General features: G+C 51.7%; 2 protein-coding genes across 2 annotated transcripts; both read right to left on the reverse strand.

Moving 5' to 3' along the window:
- Positions 1-1227: 1227 nt before the first annotated feature.
- Positions 1228-2184, reverse strand: LOC129325886 (olfactory receptor 52D1-like). Its single transcript, XM_054973850.1, has one exon. The coding sequence runs from the start codon at positions 2176-2178 to the stop codon at positions 1228-1230; it is 951 nt and encodes a 316-aa protein (XP_054829825.1). The 5' UTR covers positions 2179-2184.
- Positions 2185-8652: 6468 nt separating this feature from the next.
- On the reverse strand, positions 8653-9597 carry LOC129325881 (olfactory receptor 51I2-like). Its single transcript, XM_054973844.1, has one exon. The coding sequence runs from the start codon at positions 9595-9597 to the stop codon at positions 8653-8655; it is 945 nt and encodes a 314-aa protein (XP_054829819.1).
- Positions 9598-16557: the final 6960 nt, after the last annotated feature.

Genomic DNA, 16557 nt, shown 5'->3' on the forward strand with positions numbered 1-16557 from the left:
ATGGCTAAATCCTCTGGATCCATGACTCTAGTAGCAACTCTTCCAGGCAGAAGCGGTGTTTAATAGAAAGCCTTTTAAAATAAACATATTATTCAAAAATATTTTCAGGCATCCACACAGCTTACTTTGAAGCTGTGAAGCTCCTCGTGCTGTGGCGGCAGCTGCTTTTAGAAAATCTGCACAGCCAATTATTTCTTCAGTGGGCAATCAGAAGCCCTGCTGGGCAAAAGCCCCCCCCCTGACCCCCCCACCCCACCCCTGATCTAGTCCCATTTCAGTCCCAATTCAGGCCTGAAAACAGCCCTGGCTACCATGAGTGATGATCTTTAGCAGCAGAATGACGGCCAGGTACATTGTGTCCCTGTTGATTCTCCTGGAGGCTGGCAGTTTTTAATAACATTGGCCATGATATCCTTCTGGAGATAATGGTTGGACTGGGAGGTGGGCATCCACGCTTTGTGTGTTCCACTCTTACTTGACTGGCCAATTCCACTAGGGGGTGCTGGGGGGCTACTGTTTGGCCGCACGGCATTTAGGCTAAGGAGTCCAACAGGGATCCGTCTTGTTCCCCGCGCTGTTTAACGTCTACCTGGAACTATTGTGGAAGCCCTAAACAGGTTCCTGGAGCAGGTAATGGGGCGTATTTATTTGTTTAGCTTATTTACAACCCTCCTTTCTGACCAAAGCTCAAGGCGTATTACAGTGTAAAGAAACAGGGAGAAAAAAACAATCATGCAACAAAAGACATCCAATGAACAAAGCAAGAGGACTAGGAATACAAATATTCAAAGACAACAAGAGCAACGATGAGAACAGAAACTGCCTCAGGCAAGGAATCGTGCGAGCAAAGCAAAGTGTGGGATTGCGAGGTATAAGACAATGCAGTAAAAGCCAAATGAGACCCACAATCTCTGATCGTTAAAATCACCATTGCATTGAACTACAAAACTGTTCCCAAAGAGAAGCGTCCTCCTGGACTAGGACTGCCAGCCTCAAGGTAGAACCTGGAGTTCTCTTGGAATCATAACGGGTCTCGGAGACCAGCTCTCCTGGAGAAAATGGCAGCTTGAAAGGAGGGGCTCTATGGCATCGCACCCGTGCTGACCTCTTCCCCTCACCAAATCCTACGATTCTCTGACCCGGGCCCTAAAGGGCTTTGGAAGTGATAATCGGTACCTTTCTTTACTGCTGTTGGCAACGGGGCAGCCAGTGCCCCACTGAGTAGTCTCAGAAGTGCTTTCCCATCTGCAAGATGTAACGTGCAATTCCTTCACGGATCAGCTTCGTTTTCGCCCCATAGATGATAGGGTTTAGCATTGGCGGGACGATGACGTAGAGGTTGGCCAGTAGGATGTGAACATGGCGGGGGATACTGTGGCCAAACCGGTGAGTTAAGAAAGAGAAGAAAGCTGGGGTGTAGAACAACAGGATGACACAGATGTGAGACCCGCAGGTGTCGAGGGCCTTGAGGCGGGCTTCTTTGGTCGGGAACTGGAAGACTGTCCGGAGGATCAGCGTATAAGACACACAGATGAGCACAGCGTCTATCCCCAACGTGGAGAGAGCTGCCGTCAGGCCATACACCACGTTGGGGGTAATGTCAGCACAGGCCAGGCGAGCCACTCCCATGTGCTCACAGTACGTGTGCGGGATGATCGTGTGTCCACAATACGGCAGCCTGCACAGGAGGAAGGTCAGGAAAACTACAGCAGAGAAACCTCGTAGGAAAGCTGCGAGCCCGATCTTCTCGATCACGGAGTGCGTCAAGATCGCCGTGTGCCTCAGGGGGTTGCAGATGGCTACGTAGCGGTCAAAGGCCATGGCGAGCAGTATGGCGGACTCCATGGCAGAGACAAAGTGGATGAAGAAGACCTGGGCGAGGCAGGCCCCAAACGAAATGGCCCTGGAGCGGAACCAGAAAATGCTGAGCACTTTGGGGACTGTGGTGCAGGACAACACCACGTCGGTGGTTGCAAGCATGGCCAGGAAGACGTACATGGGCTGGTGGAGGGCGGAGTCAAGAGCTATGGTGACGACTAGCACCAGATTGCCCAGCAGTGCCAGGACATACATGAGGCACAGCGGGATGGAGAGCCAGAGGTGAAACTCCTCCAGGCCAGGGATGCCAACAAGGAAGAACCACTGGGGAACTGAACTGCTCTGGTTGGCAGCAGACATGATGGGATAAAGCTCCTTCCAAAGCTCATTCGACTTTGTCTCTCTTTCTAACAAAAAAGAGACAACATTGTCATCTTCTGCATTACAAGTGTGGCGCTCTGTTTCTGTGAGATGGATAAAAACCAGAACCTGAACTTTTCCTAGAAGCAGATTCAGGCCTTCTTCTTGGCTGAGCTTGAGAAGTCGTGGGTCATGTTGACTCAGTCTTCCTTCTCGCCTTTTGTATTATACGATGGGCTTTCCTGGACTGCTGCTTTGAGTAGTGAACCCATCAGGCAGGGAGGATTGCACTTTTAAAACAAAAGTATCGTTTTTACAGTTTTTATTTAACAGCATTAAAGTCCCTTCCTCTAAAAGATTCAGGGTGGGACACAATTAAAACCAATACAGCATCTTTATATCAATAGTGAAACTGAAAAAAGAGCATCCCAATGTACAACCCCCCCCCCCCTCAAGATGTGCATGGTCTGCAAAGAAAAGAAAAAAACTCCAAAAGTATATGGGGGGGGTGCTTTCCTAACAGCTGATAAATGGGAGGCACTGCAACGGAGGGGGGGGGGGTGAAATCTGTGTATGGTGGTTTACAACACATACCCGTCTGCTGGAGGGAACCTTCAAAAGGCTTTGCCTGGAGGAACAGAGCTGGTGATGCAGAAGGACACAGGGGTGGGGTGGGAGGGGAAAGGGCCCTGGAAAGGGCCCCTGGCCCCACACAGTGAGAGAAGGGGGAAGTAGCCTGCGCCCCCCAACAGGCCAGGTGTAGCCCCCTTTGCCACTGGGCCAGGTGTGGAGGTGGAGGCCATCAGCCTACCAGGAAAAGCCCCAGTGGCCGTAAGGGCCAGTCCATCCCTGGCAGAGGTGTACCGTAATGGGGAGGCACTCCTGCCGACAGAGGGGCGAGTGTGTCTAGGCCATGGAGGCCTTCGTAGGTGACTGGCGGGGCCTGAGCGGTTTGCAGGTCCACACTGAATGCAGCTCAGCCCTCGACTGACTTCCAGCTGAGCAGGGTGGCCCAGAAACGGGCGCCAGAAGTGCTGCTGTGCTCCTGGCACGCCACACGGTGTGGCTGCTGAGCTGCTTTAAGCTCAGTGGGTCCCAAGCCTGCACTAAACAATGCCCAGCTCCGTTGTGAGCCGGTTTCGATTTGTCGGTTAGTGTTGGAAGTGAAGGACAGAGCCCCGCCTCTTTGCACCAAGCACTCCGGTACCCCGGAGGGGGCGGCAGAGGTGGGAAGGGGGACAGGGCAGATTCCTCTTTCTCCTTCCTCTTCTCTCTTCTGCTGCTCTCTTTCTGTTTTATCCAGATCGCTACTCTCAGGGATTCCCTTCCTAAGGGCTGCTTTAGGAACAATCTCCACACAAGGCTTGATGTGCTAGAAAAGAAATGGATGCTCTTTCTTGTTCAAGAAATCCATGCTGAGGTCGGAAAGGCAGAACAGGCTTAGTTTTCTACCCAGGGGATGGAGAGTTGCTGAGAGCACATCTTCTGCAACCATGAGACGTCAGAACTTGCTTTAAACTAACATATGGATGGAATTCTCTGAACAGAATTTTGGGATTTAGGGATCTGAAAACCCATTTGGAATTTACAAGAACAATTATGATCAGGAGCTGGCAGGGACTGGTGTGCCTTTGGGCTCTAAAGTAAAGGAGCAAAGAGAGCTGCCCGCAAGGCCCTCTTGGAAGCCCAGTGTGGAATTCTCATCCTGACGTGACATCTCTCGTATTCCAGGAGCACCCCCAAACTTTGCCAGAAAAGCAGCTTTTGAATCTATTTGTGGAGGCTTGGCCCATGTTACTTCTTGTGTGTGTGTGTGTGTGTGTGTGTGTGTGTGTGTGTGTGTGTGTGCTGTGTGTGTGTGTGCTGTGTTTTCTGTATCATGAGACACTCCTCCACCCTCCACGTCCTGAGGTCAACTTTTTGACCTCTCCTTAAAATCATCTCACAGTTCTGCCCAAAGTACAAAATTACTCACCCGCTCTTCCCCAGAAGGAAGCCTGTGAATCTCTGCTGGTGGCCAGCGACTGAGAGCCGGCAGTGTTTCAGCCGGGGCAACACTTATGCAGTTTTCTTGGGAATCCCTTGGGGGGAGTGGAACTGCAACGAGATTTTCCTCCTGCAGTTAGGAAGGGCCCCTGAGGACCTGACGTTTGAGACCAAGAATGAGGCACCTTTTCTGCCCTGGGGTGGGTTACTGAATTTGTGACAACCAGCAGAAAACAGGAGCATTTTGGTGTGCCAGCTGCAGGTGTGCCAGCTGCAGGGGGCATTTCAAAATGGTCTGCTGAACAGCATCTGATATTCTGCACTGCCGCTGATGCCAGGTGTAATGTGCAGCCACCACCAGCCCTCTGCCATGAAAAGCCAGCGACAGAACACGCTGCCTCCCTTTCCCAGACAGACCGTTCCTTCAGCGGTTATTCCCCACTCCTACGTGCTGCCGAAGAGCCCTCCTCCATTGCAGCACTCATCGTGAAGCTTTGTTGTGTAGGCAATGCAGTGTCCACAGACCTGTGCCAGTGGAGGGGATGGAAAGGGCCGAGGAACCCCACTGTGTGCTCCAGTGCACTCCAGTGGGAATGAAGTAATTCCCAGTGTGACAAGGAAGCGAAGGCCCCCGTGCAGGGCTAATTTGATAAAAATTGGCCCCCAGTCTAGTGTTGGTAAGTCCTCTTGGTGCACGCCCCCCCCTCAACCCCAACCTTCCCCCCCCGTCCCCGTCCCCAGGTTTGGGCTCCAGGAAACCTGGCAACCTTAAAGCCAAGGCATGAGTGAAAGTCATAGGTGAAGAGTAGAGATGTTGTGAATTCCTCTGCAAACCTATGCAGCAGTTGAACTTACGTTGTTTGACACTCACAACCAGGCAGTGAACAAATCAGGGACACGTTCGCATTGCAGTGAGCCACTCAGACTGGGCCAAACAAGTTTGCAAAGGCTTGTTGGTCGGACGCTGACTCAGAGCTGCTTGGGCGATCAGCTGGGAGTCGGGTTCTGATCCGTGCCCTTCAGTAAAATAGCCACAGTGAAGTTGCCAAGAGGGGCGATTTCTGCCTGCCCCCCCATCCAAGCTGTGCAGGGACAGACACAATGCTTTTGACTTCTGCATTGCACAAGGGGGGGGGGCTCCTTTCTCTTCCTGCTGGGCAGAGATAGCTGTGGTGCCTTTGATCTTTTCATTGCAAAAGGAAAGGGGGAAAGGGCTGCTTTCTTCTCCCTCCTTCTAAGATGAGAGGAGGAGGGTTCCCAGGTGCCCACCAGTGGTGGGTGAACCTCCAGGGATTTGCCCCCTCGCCCGACGATTGCCTAGCCATTGGCCAGAGAAAGCAAGCCCCCTGGACATTGCCCGCAACTGGCAAGGACCCAGGGAACATAAGCCATGCACACGCTCCCGGGGTGTGTGGCGACCTCACTTCTGGAAGTGATGTTGTTGCGCCAGCCGTGGGAGTGTCCCTGTGCTTCATTTGGGGCTGACTTGGCTAGGAAGTGACTTCATTGCGTCAGCCCTGGGCGCATGCCCAACACATGCCTGGTATGAGGTAAGTGCCAGGACCGTCATGCCCGACAGGAGTTAAGTACCCAGTTCCCATCCCTCCCAGTGGGAGGGGAGAGGGACGTGGCAACACGCGGGAGGGGGTGGCACAAGGCTTCTGAGCTCCCCATTGCAGAAGGAAAAAGAGAAATTTCCGGTTTCTCTCCTTTTCTCTGCAGCCCAAGCTGAGATTCCAGGATGAGAGACCAGAAGAAACTGAGTTCTGGCAGATCTGCTAATTCCGCCCCCCCCCCCTTTGATGGGTACAGTGCAAAATTTCCTTAGTAGGAAATCAGAGACCAGTTGAACCCTCATCAGCTGGAGTCAACTTATGGTGGTTCTCACTAGGTTGTTCTGTTGAATACACCCAAACCAGTTGTGAACAGCCCAACAGCCCATTTCCTAGTTGGCTGCCTGATCACCACTGGGAATGGGAAGGGAGCTGAACAGTCAGGCACTGGGGATGGGAAGGGAGCCGAACAGTCAGGCACTGGGAATGGGAAGGGAGCCGAACAGTCAGGCACTGGGGATGGGAAGGGAGCCGAACAGTCAGGCACTGGGAAAGGAGAAGGGAGCCGAACAGTAAGGCACTGGGAATGGGAAGGGAGCCGAACAGTCAGGCACTGGGGATGGGAAGGGAGCCGAACAGTCAGGCACTGGGAATGGGAAGGGAGCCGAACAGTCAGGCACTGGGGATGGGAAGGGAGCCGAACAGTCAGGCACTGGGAAAGGAGAAGGGAGCCGAACAGTAAGGCACTGGGAATGGGAAGGGAGCCGAACAGTCAGGCACTGGGGATGGGAAGGGAGCCGAACAGTCAGGTACTGGGGATGGGAAGGGAGCCGAACAGTCAGGCACTGGGGATGGGAAGGGAGCCGAACAGTCAGGCACTGGGAAAGGAGAAGGGAGCCGAACAGTAAGGCACTGGGAATGGGAAGGGAGCCGAACAGTCAGGCACTGGGGATGGGAAGGGAGCCGAACAGTCAGGCACTGGGGATGGGAAGGGAGCCGAACAGTCAGGCACTGGGGATGGGAAGGGAGCCGAACAGTCAGGCACTGGGGATGGGAAGGGAGCCGAACAGTCAGGCACTGGGGATGGGAAGGGAGCCGAACAGTCAGGCACTGGGAAAGGAGAAGGGAGCCGAACAGTCAGGCACTGGGAATGGGAAGGGAGCCGAACAGTCAGGCACTGGGGATGGGAAGGGAGCTGAACAGTCAGGCACTGGGAATGGGAAGGGAGCCGAACAGTCAGGCACTGGGAAAGGAGAAGGGAGCCGAACAGTCAGGCACTGGGAATGGGAAGGGAGCCGAACAGTCAGGCACTGGGGATGGGAAGGGAGCTGAACAGTCAGGCACTGGGAATGGGAAGGGAGCCGAACAGTCAGGCACTGGGGATGGGAAGGGAGCCGAACAGTCAGGCACTATCTCCCTTCTCCTCACTGTATTGTACACAGTTTCCAGTTGTATGAAAAAGTGCTATAAATGTTCTTGTGGCAACATTTTGCTGAATTGGTTGGCAGATGAGGACACCTCCTACCTCCAAAAAACAGAGTTTGGCTCCTTCTAAATGAGAAGCAGATTTGTTTATCTTCTCGAAACCCTAAATAGTAGACAAGCCGCATGTTTTCTTTATGAGTTGAGTTGTGTATTGTTGTTAGGACGTGAAGGAGGCTGCCCAAATGGCTTTCTGGTGGCCAAGCCTCCCTCTCCTGGCTGTAGTGTGTGGATAAATATATCCCATGGATATTTCTTGTATCATATTATGCATAGAAACCAACAGGCACATGGAAAACCAAGAGTCTCTTTGTCTCTTCCAAAGTAACACATCAACCACCAAAACACAAGACAAAATTGAGAAGATTATGCTCTCCTAATTCTTTTACAATTAATCAGCCCGCTGACTGAAGACAGGTGAAAAGTTTATTTAGCCCAGGTGTCAAGTGAAAACTTTGTATCTGAAGAAGAGAGCTCTGTGACTCTTGAAAGCTTGCACCTGGAAAATCTTGTCGGTCTCTCAGGTGCCCCTGGGCTCAGAGCCTGCAGCTCTACTATAAACCAACACCGCTACCTGCCTGCAACTGGTGGGACATTTGGTGGGGGCTCGGCTGTCCTGTTGCCGACCATACCACTGAAGAACGTCCACCGCCCATGCAGGAGCCCACAAAGTCTGATGCAGGGCATTTTGCAAGGCCCAGGGCCCTGGATTTTAATATTTATATCCGCCACTGAGAAATTTTATTGTATACGGAAAAATGTTTTAAATGTTTTAATTGTTTATTCATGATGTTTTTATTGTTTTAAATTGTATGGTGTAAATTGTTGTTTGTTACACCACCCTGAGCCCGTCTGACGGGGAGGGCAGTCTAGAAATGTAATATAATAAATAATAATAATAATAACTTTGTATCCCAGCCAAAGATCAATGTTATTTTTTAAGATTTTCATTGAAAATCATTCTAATCACTCTTGGAATGATTAAATAACTCTCATCCTATACCCTTGAAATCGACTTGGTCTTTAAAGTGCTCCTGGACCCAAATCTCGCTCTTCTACTGAAGACCAATGGGGCTACTCACCTGAAACTCTTACCCTATCTACCTCCAAGTGAAAAGATAAAATACAGCTTCCAGGATTTGTTTCCTCTGAAGTTGTGATGTAAATACCTCTGAGCATTGGTTGACACATTCCCAAAGAATAGCGGTTTCAAACTATGCTCTGATCATAGTAAGATTTCATCTGGGCATGAGAGCATTTATTCTTTACTTATCTTTCTCAAGGATGGAACAGTGAGCCACAGCAAGAAACAAACATGGTTACAGAAATGTTCAGGTTTGCATTTCAAGAATCTATATTGTTAACAGAGTCCCTGACACCCCAAGAGTTTGCAGCCACTGCTGGAGGGCCAGGGCAGGCATCCGGAACTCCCTCCCCGCATTGTCATTTCATGTCAGAACTTCTTTGGAAAGAAGAGCCTCCCAAAGGCCTTGAAAATCTCCTTGGTTTTGATGCTGTAAATAATGGGATTCAGGACTGGAGGTACGAGGAGGAAGACGTTGGCCATGAGGGAGTGCCACACAGGGGACGCGTGCTTGCCGAACCTGTACACCATGGACAGGCCAATCATTGGGGTGTAGTAGACCACAACGGCACAGATGTGGGAGACGCAGGTGTTCAGGGCCTTGAGGCGCCCTTCCTTGGAGGCGATGCTCAGCACTGTCTTGATTATCATCGTGTAGGACACGATAATGAACAAGGAATCAAGCCCGAACGTGCAGATTAAGACAAAGAGACCATAGAGGCTGTTGACTCGGGTGTCTGCGCATGGGAGCCGGATTAAATTGGGGTGCAAACAGTAGGGGTGAGCGAGCACGGTGGACTTGCAGAAGGGCAGCCTGCTCAAGAGGACGGGCAACGGGAGGAGGAGGACGACGCTCTTCGCAGCAATCCCCAAGCCGATCTTGGTGATCCTGGAGCCAGTCAGGATGGCGCCGTACTGGAGGGGGTTGTAGATGGCTACGAAGCGGTCCAAGGCCATGGCCCAGAGGACTCCCGAGTCCATGATGGAGAAGCAGTGGATGAAAAACATCTGGGCGAAACAGGCACCCATCTGTATCTCCCTGGAATAGAAGAGGAAGACGTTCAGCACGGTGGGGAGGGTGGAGAGGGACACCCCCAGCTCACTGGCTGCCAGCATGGAGAGGAAAAGGTACATGGGCTTGTGGAGACTCTGGTCCTTCACGACCACCAGGACCACGGCGCTGTTTCCTAGGAGGGCAACGGCATACAAGAAGCAGAACGGGATGGAGAGCCAGGCGCTTCGGCACTCCCACCCTGGGATGCCCGTGAGGAGGAACGTGGGAGAGGCACCGCTCTGGTTTCTGGCGTAGGCCATGCTGCACCTGCGCGCACGAAAACACATTGATCAGGACCACGTCTGAGTGCTTGGGTTGCTTCTTCTTGCACGACAGCCAGGGCGCGAGAGATGGACCTTCTGGTTCATGAGTGCACGTGGGTTTTCCATGCTTGGGAGAAGAGCTTCACTTTGTCATAGAGAGTCCAGTAGCACCTTTATGACTAACCAATTTTATTATAGCATAAGCTTTCGAGAATCAAGTTCTCTTCATCAGATGCCTGATCAAAACTGGGCAGATACAGAGTCTGTATCTGCCCAGTTTTGATCAGGCATCTGATGAAGAGAACTTGATTCTCGAAAGCTTATGCTATAATAAAATTGGTTAGTCTTAAAGGTGCTACTGGACTCTTTTTGATTTTGCTACTACAGACTAACACGGCTAACTCCTCTGGATCTATGACTTTGTCATAGCAAAGGGCACTGGTGCTGCAGCAGAAGGTCGGGATGACTTTTGCCATGGGGGGAAAGAGAACGCAACAAGAGGAGAGGCAAAGCCGTATATCTCTGCAATGATTACCTTTGGACACTACAACTTTGCTGGATACCTTCTGTTTGTTTTTCTTTTGCATGCTTCCCAGGTTTCTGACTGTTTGTGAAGGGCTGTTGGTGGCCACATATGCTACACACATGCATATTTATTTTGATTTGATTTTTCTTCATTTTACATATTTAAAAGCCCCTTGAAGTGGAAATAATCCTGCCACACAGAAAACTAACACATCAGGGGGGAAGTGCAGCTGGGACAGTGAGCGGCATAGTTCTGTTTTGTGCTGAATGTGGCAAGTTCATATCTGTGTGTGAGAGTAAGAGCAGAAGGGAAGCTGCAGGGCTGGCCGCAGGCCCTGTCCAGTCAAGGCTTGTTGTGACTTTAGCACAATCGCTGTCCGCCCAGCTGTCTCCATGCGCTGTGCATCTCCTCTGCAGGGAAAGAATTGCTTTGCCCAGGCAGAGCGCCTCAGATGCTCCTACAAAGCCCTGGGACTATGCGCGACGTGAGAGGCCCTGCCACCTGAGCATGGGCCCTGGGCTTCAGCTCAGCCCCCACCTCCATTTTAGTCCCCCCCTAACATAAGCTTTGGCTTGCCGCCTACTTCTCTGTTTCTTCAAGTACCCTGACTCTGCTCAGAAATTTCATCCCACCCTTCCTCGAAGGATCTTGGAGTGGCTTTGCCCCTCCCTCATTTTACCTCCACAACAGCCCTGTGAGGTAGGTTGGAGAGAATGACTGGCTCCAATTCACCCGGCCAGTTGTGTGGCAGAGCGGGTCTTTGAGCCAGTTCCTAGTCCAACATGTCAGCCGCTGAACCTCACGAGACTTCTGGCCAGCTCCTCTGAAAACAAGTCAACAGCAATATTTTAACACGGAGAAAGTAGGCAAGCTGTGACGAAATGTGTTCAAGACTTTCAACACAAAGGGTTGGACCCTGCAGCTCCGTCCCTCCTGCTCAGGGGGGCTTTTTCTTTGTGCCACTTGCACCAGTGCAGAACTCTGCAGGATCCAACCCAAAACATGCATATGATGGAGAAGACAGAGATGCAGGGAAGTGAAGGGAAGCTCTCTTAACATCCACGTGGTCTGTGGCAGCCAAGAGTCCGGTGTGGGCTACCTGTCTGCGGCCAAGCACGCACTAGCCAGGCGCTCGGCTCTGAAGGAGCAGCAGCGAGCGGCCGTGCGTTCCAGTCCAACTTGCTGGATCAGACCAAGGCGGGGCCATCTGGCCCACATCCTGTTCCCCACGAGGTCCCCCTAGATGCCCCGGGAGGCCCACCACGGAGGCACAGAAGCCAGAGCCGTCCCCATCAGCAGCTGGCCTTCGAAGGTGAAATGCTTCTCCGCATTCAGCCACTGCGGCGAACAGCCCCTCCATGAACCCTCCAGCCCTCCCTTGAAGGCCGTCTGAAAGATGCAGCCTCTCAGCAGAGAGCCAGTGCGGTTTAGGGCTGGAGTGGCAGGCTAGGATCCAGGAGACCCCGGTTCAATTCCCCGCCCTGCCACGGAAGCTCACTGGGAGACCGTGGGCAAGTCACAAAAACTGCCAACGTAACTTACCTCACAGGGTGGGTTGTGAGGAGAAGAGACACTTCGTGTCCCTGTAAGGGAGAAAGGTGGGGTATACATGAAACGAAATGAAATGAAATAAAGGGCTGCCATACAGAGGATGGTGCGGAGTTGTTTTCTGCTGCCCCAGAAGGTCAGACCAGAACCAATGGGTTGAAATTAAAAGAGTTTTAAGCTCAACATTAGGAAGAACTTCCTGACAGGTAGAGCGGTCCCTCAGTGGAAGAGGCTTCCTCGGGAGGTGGTGGGCTCTCCTTCTATGGAGGCTTTCAAGCAGAGGCTCAATGGCCATCTGACAGCAACACTGATTCTGGGAACCTGGGCAGACTGTGAGAGGGAGGGCAGGAAGGGTTGCATCAGTGCTTATTTTGCATGGCCCTTCTTACATGCCCAGGGTAAGGCCGATTGCCTCCTTGGGCTCAGGTAGCAATGTTCCCCAGGGCAGTTTGGCCAGGGATCCTGGAGATGTTTTGCCATCTTCTGGGCATGGAGCTGGGGTCACTGGGAGTGTGTATGGGGGGGGGAAGTAGCTGTGAATCTCCTGCATTGTGCAAGGGGGTGGACTAGATGACCCTGGAGGACCCTTTCAATCTTGTGGTTCTATGATTCTAAAATAAAATAAAATAGAAACAAGCCACTGGCCAAGCCACTCCCCCTCAAAAAGAATGAATGAGGCTAGTGGGGGGGCATCACTCCTAGCCTATCCCAGTTTTTCTTGCTGAGCTGCAGGCACCTCACGTGCATATTAAAGTGTTCGTGGCCATGGCAGCCTGTCCCCCCCCCATTCTCTTTCATGGCCTTCTGGCCCCTCCTCGAAGCCTCTGGCTCAGACCTATGTGGGGCCCCCCACCACCACTCCCCCCTCTCTGATGTTCCCTCCAGAAGCCGCATTTAAATTGCAAATTCCTCAGACCGAGAGGATCTGAGGACCGGGAATTCTTCTAAGGAATGGAGGGGTAAAGAATGTACTAGATAGACGAAAGATAAAATATAAAACTTGGTATTCTGCCTACATTGCTGGAACTGAATAAAATAAACCTATAATAAATCAATGTCGTTAAAGGCCTACAGCAATGCATTGAGATCCAAGTGGGAAAGCCACCCTGGAAGCCTCGCTAAGGTGTATCCGAAGAAGCTTTGCATCTGGGTGTGCCATTTATTTTATACATTTATCATTCTGTCAGCCCAGGAAAATGGTTTCCATGTGCCAAACAGGCCCAAAGAGATGCCAATTAGATTCCAGTGGACATTCTAGAGCCAAAAAGCTGGTCTCCCCCCCCCCCTCCATTCCCTTTCTTGAACTCAGGTCAGCGCACACCAGAGAAACCAGAACTGCCTAAGCGCCATGCTGGTGCCTTTACAGCTGCCAAGACTGGAGCTGGAAGAGGGCTACCTGCCAAGCAAGGCCCCCTGGCTCCCCAGTCCAGCTCCTTCACGCCTCTTCTTGTTTGGTGTCTCGCGCTCAAAATGTTCAAAAAGTTACTGAATACAAAATAGCTCACCAAGCTCTTCCACTGATGGAAATTCTGGAGTCTCTGCTAGCTGCTGGAAAGGGGCGGTCGGTGTCTCAGCTGTGGCACACTTTATGCAGCTTGGGGGAATCTCGGGGGGGGGCAGGTGAGGGGTGAGCCCTCCCTCCTGCAGCTAGCAGGGACCCAGAGGGACCCAGTTCCCGAGATGCAGAATGAAAGCTCTTTGCTGTGGCAGGGTCTGCTACGGGTTCCCCCTCCACCGAACTGCCTTGTATGCCTGAGAGATGCAGGGCGATGCCCAGTTCCACACAATCCATGGAACGCAGGAGGAGCATTTTTATGCCCCCTGCTGGTGTAATTATGGCACTGTGGGAGAGCTGAGATGTCCTCCACTGAGGGCCAAGCTAGAAGTGACGAATTACACTCGAATGGCAAGTGAACAGACTCACACGTATTCCTCCACTCGAGTGGAGTGCAAGTGGAGTGCAAGTGAACAGGGAGGAATACATGTGAGTCTGTTCACTTGCCATTCGAGTGTAATTCGTCTGTAATTCGTCACTTCTAGCTTGGCCCTGAGCGTTCTGCATTCAAGCACCTAATGAAGGCAGGAGGCTGCAGCTGCTGCTCCAAAACGGAAAGATATTGAATAGCAAAACGGAAAGATAATGAATAGCAAAAAGATATTGAATAGCAAAAAGGAAAGATAATGAATAGCATTGTCTCCAGTGAAGTGATGTAAGGGGATTCCAAGGAGGAAACATTAACCAAACTCTAAAAGGAAAACGCCTACAGTCCAGTGGAAGGGCAGGGCCATATTCCGGGGTCTAGGGGAAGCACACGAGAGACCTGAGACTCACCTTCCTCCTGGCCTTGCATCCTCCTCCCGCCCAGGTCTCCCCAAATGGACAACACAGCAGGGGAGAGGAAGGCTGTGCAGGGGCAGGCTGGATGTTGAAACGGCCCCGGACCCACACTGCCCCTGCAGTGCTGGCTGTGGCCATGGTGAACACACAGACACCTGAGGCTGCCTGCTGTGGAATGAGACCATCTGGGTCAGAACTCTCTGCTCAGACTGGCGGCAGCTCTCCAGGTTTCGGGTGGAGAGAAGGTCATTCGCATCACTGGCTGCGTGGTTCTTTTTAGGCAGAGTTGCCAGGGACGGAACCAGGGACCTTCCGCATGCAAAGCAGAGGCCCTTCCGCTGAGCCACAGTGTGGTCCAGGAAGAACCAGTAGAACTGGGGGTTAAAGTCCCAGTCCTAAATGGACACCCCTGGACACTGCATTGGTAGCACTGCCTCCATTTCCCCCAAACAAGCCCTGGCTCAGAGAATGGGGAAAACAAGCCCCTGGCTTTACTGGAGGTTACCTGAGAGTAAACTCTATTGGGTAACAGCAAAGTTACAAAGGCAGCTGGACTGGTGGTTAGATCGAAGCCAAGGATCAAAGAGCCACCACCCCACCATAAAGAATATGTTGTTTATTATAAAGGTGCATTGAAGTGGAAGAGTGCCCTCAAGTCACAGCTGACTCATGGCGGCCCCTGGTGGGGTTTTCTCATCAAGGGACTATCAGAGGTGGCTGGCCATTGCCTGCCTCTGCGACCCTGGTCTTCCTTGGAGGTCTCCCATCCAATCACTAACCCAGGCCGACTCTGTTTAGCTTCTGAGATCTGATGAGATCAGGCTCACCTGGGCTATCCATTAAAGGTGCAGTAAACTGTTGTATTTTGGCAAACGCACAAAAAGATAGATAAAACAATAAAGATCTAACGAGGCCTAATGCTATACCTGCCAAGCAGAGTCTCTTGCCATTCTAAGCGCCATGCTGCCCCATGGCTCCTGGGAAGGGCTGGGGGCTCCAACCCTCCTGGTTTTCCAGCGAGATTGTAAATCAGAACTAGTCCAGAGAGCTTGTGGGGCAGAGGCATACCCTGATACTTAGGGCATAAATGGTTTTAGGTTTTGTTTTAACGTGTTATTTTAATGGTTTAGTTTATTAAACTGTTTATACTGTTTGTACCTTGTTGTTACCCACCTTTATTTTATTTATTTATTTATTTCAGATTTGTATTCCGCCCTCCCCGCGAGCGGGCTCAGGGCGGATAACAACATATTGAAAATACAATTTAAAAATTCATATACATTAAAAACAACACATTTAAAACAGGATGGTGGACAGCCTTCACATGGAGGGTTAAGATTTATACACCCCTTTTTCCAGGCCAGCGGAGGCCCAGCCTCAGCCATATGCCTGGCGGAACAACTCTGTCTTGCAGGCCTGGCAAAAAGATAGTAGGTCCTGCTGGGCCCTGGTCTCGGTAGACAGAGCGTTCCACCAGGTGGGAGCCAGGACCGAAAAGGCCCTGGCTCTAGTCGAGGGTAGGCAGGCCTCCTTGGGGCCAGGGACCTCCAACAGCTGTTTGTCCCCTGACCGGAGTGTCCCCTGGGGAAGATATGAGGAGAGACGGTCCCGTAGATACGCTGGTCCCAGTCCGCACAGGGCCTTATAGGTCAACACCAGAACCTTGAATCTGATCCGGTACTCCACTGGCAACCAATGCAGCTCGCATAAGAACTGTGTTCTATGTGCCTTGGGTCCCAGGTCTTGGGAGAAAGGTGAGTATATAGAATATTTTAAATAAATAAATAGGTCCCAGTCTGAACAAGATTAATTCTACTTAATCTTTTAGTTCCATTAAAATGGGATTTTAGTCCCATTAAAATCAAGGAGTCAGTGGAGGCTGACTTAAGGTCCACCGCTTTCAGTGGGTCGACAAAACCCCACTGGGTTGGGCCCATCCAGCCCCTCCCTCCTTTCTTCTCGCAGTTTGCCCATCCTGGCGGCTCTTGCTGTACTCCGAATCACCTTAAAAGCATCCAGGTAAGGCTTCAGTTTACCTGGCGCTCTCTCTCCCTCCATCAGCAGTCCTAGCAAAAAGTATGCAGAACGCCAGGCTCCAAACGGCACATACTGGGATGTCAGAAAGGGGCTTGGGCAGCTCCATCCTGAGGGCTGCTGGGGTGGTGGGGGGCCCCTGCAAGTGTAACAGCAGTGCTGCTGGTGGGCTAGCTCCCTACCGACTTTTGGGGGGACGGGACGCAGCACGGGCGCCTCTGCCAGGCACAGACCCACAGCAAGTTTGCCGGAGTCCCTGGCGTCCCCCAGCAATGCCCACCGGTTATGGAGCAGCAGCCCGTGGCCTTCTTCGGAGTGGCACTGTCAGTCTATGGAAAGCAGGATACACTGATTTCGTCTCCCACCCCTTGCAGCAAGAAATCCAAGGTCTCTTGAGTCAATGGTTGTTTATTGAGAGAATATATATATTCAGAAGGTATGTCCATAGGTAATCCAAAGGCTAAAAGAAGCTTTGGCTGTACACAGATCTCTTGTTGACAATGATGTGTTA

Source organism: Eublepharis macularius, chromosome 3 (assembly GCF_028583425.1).
Source record: "Eublepharis macularius isolate TG4126 chromosome 3, MPM_Emac_v1.0, whole genome shotgun sequence".
NCBI lineage: Eukaryota > Metazoa > Chordata > Lepidosauria > Squamata > Eublepharidae > Eublepharis > Eublepharis macularius.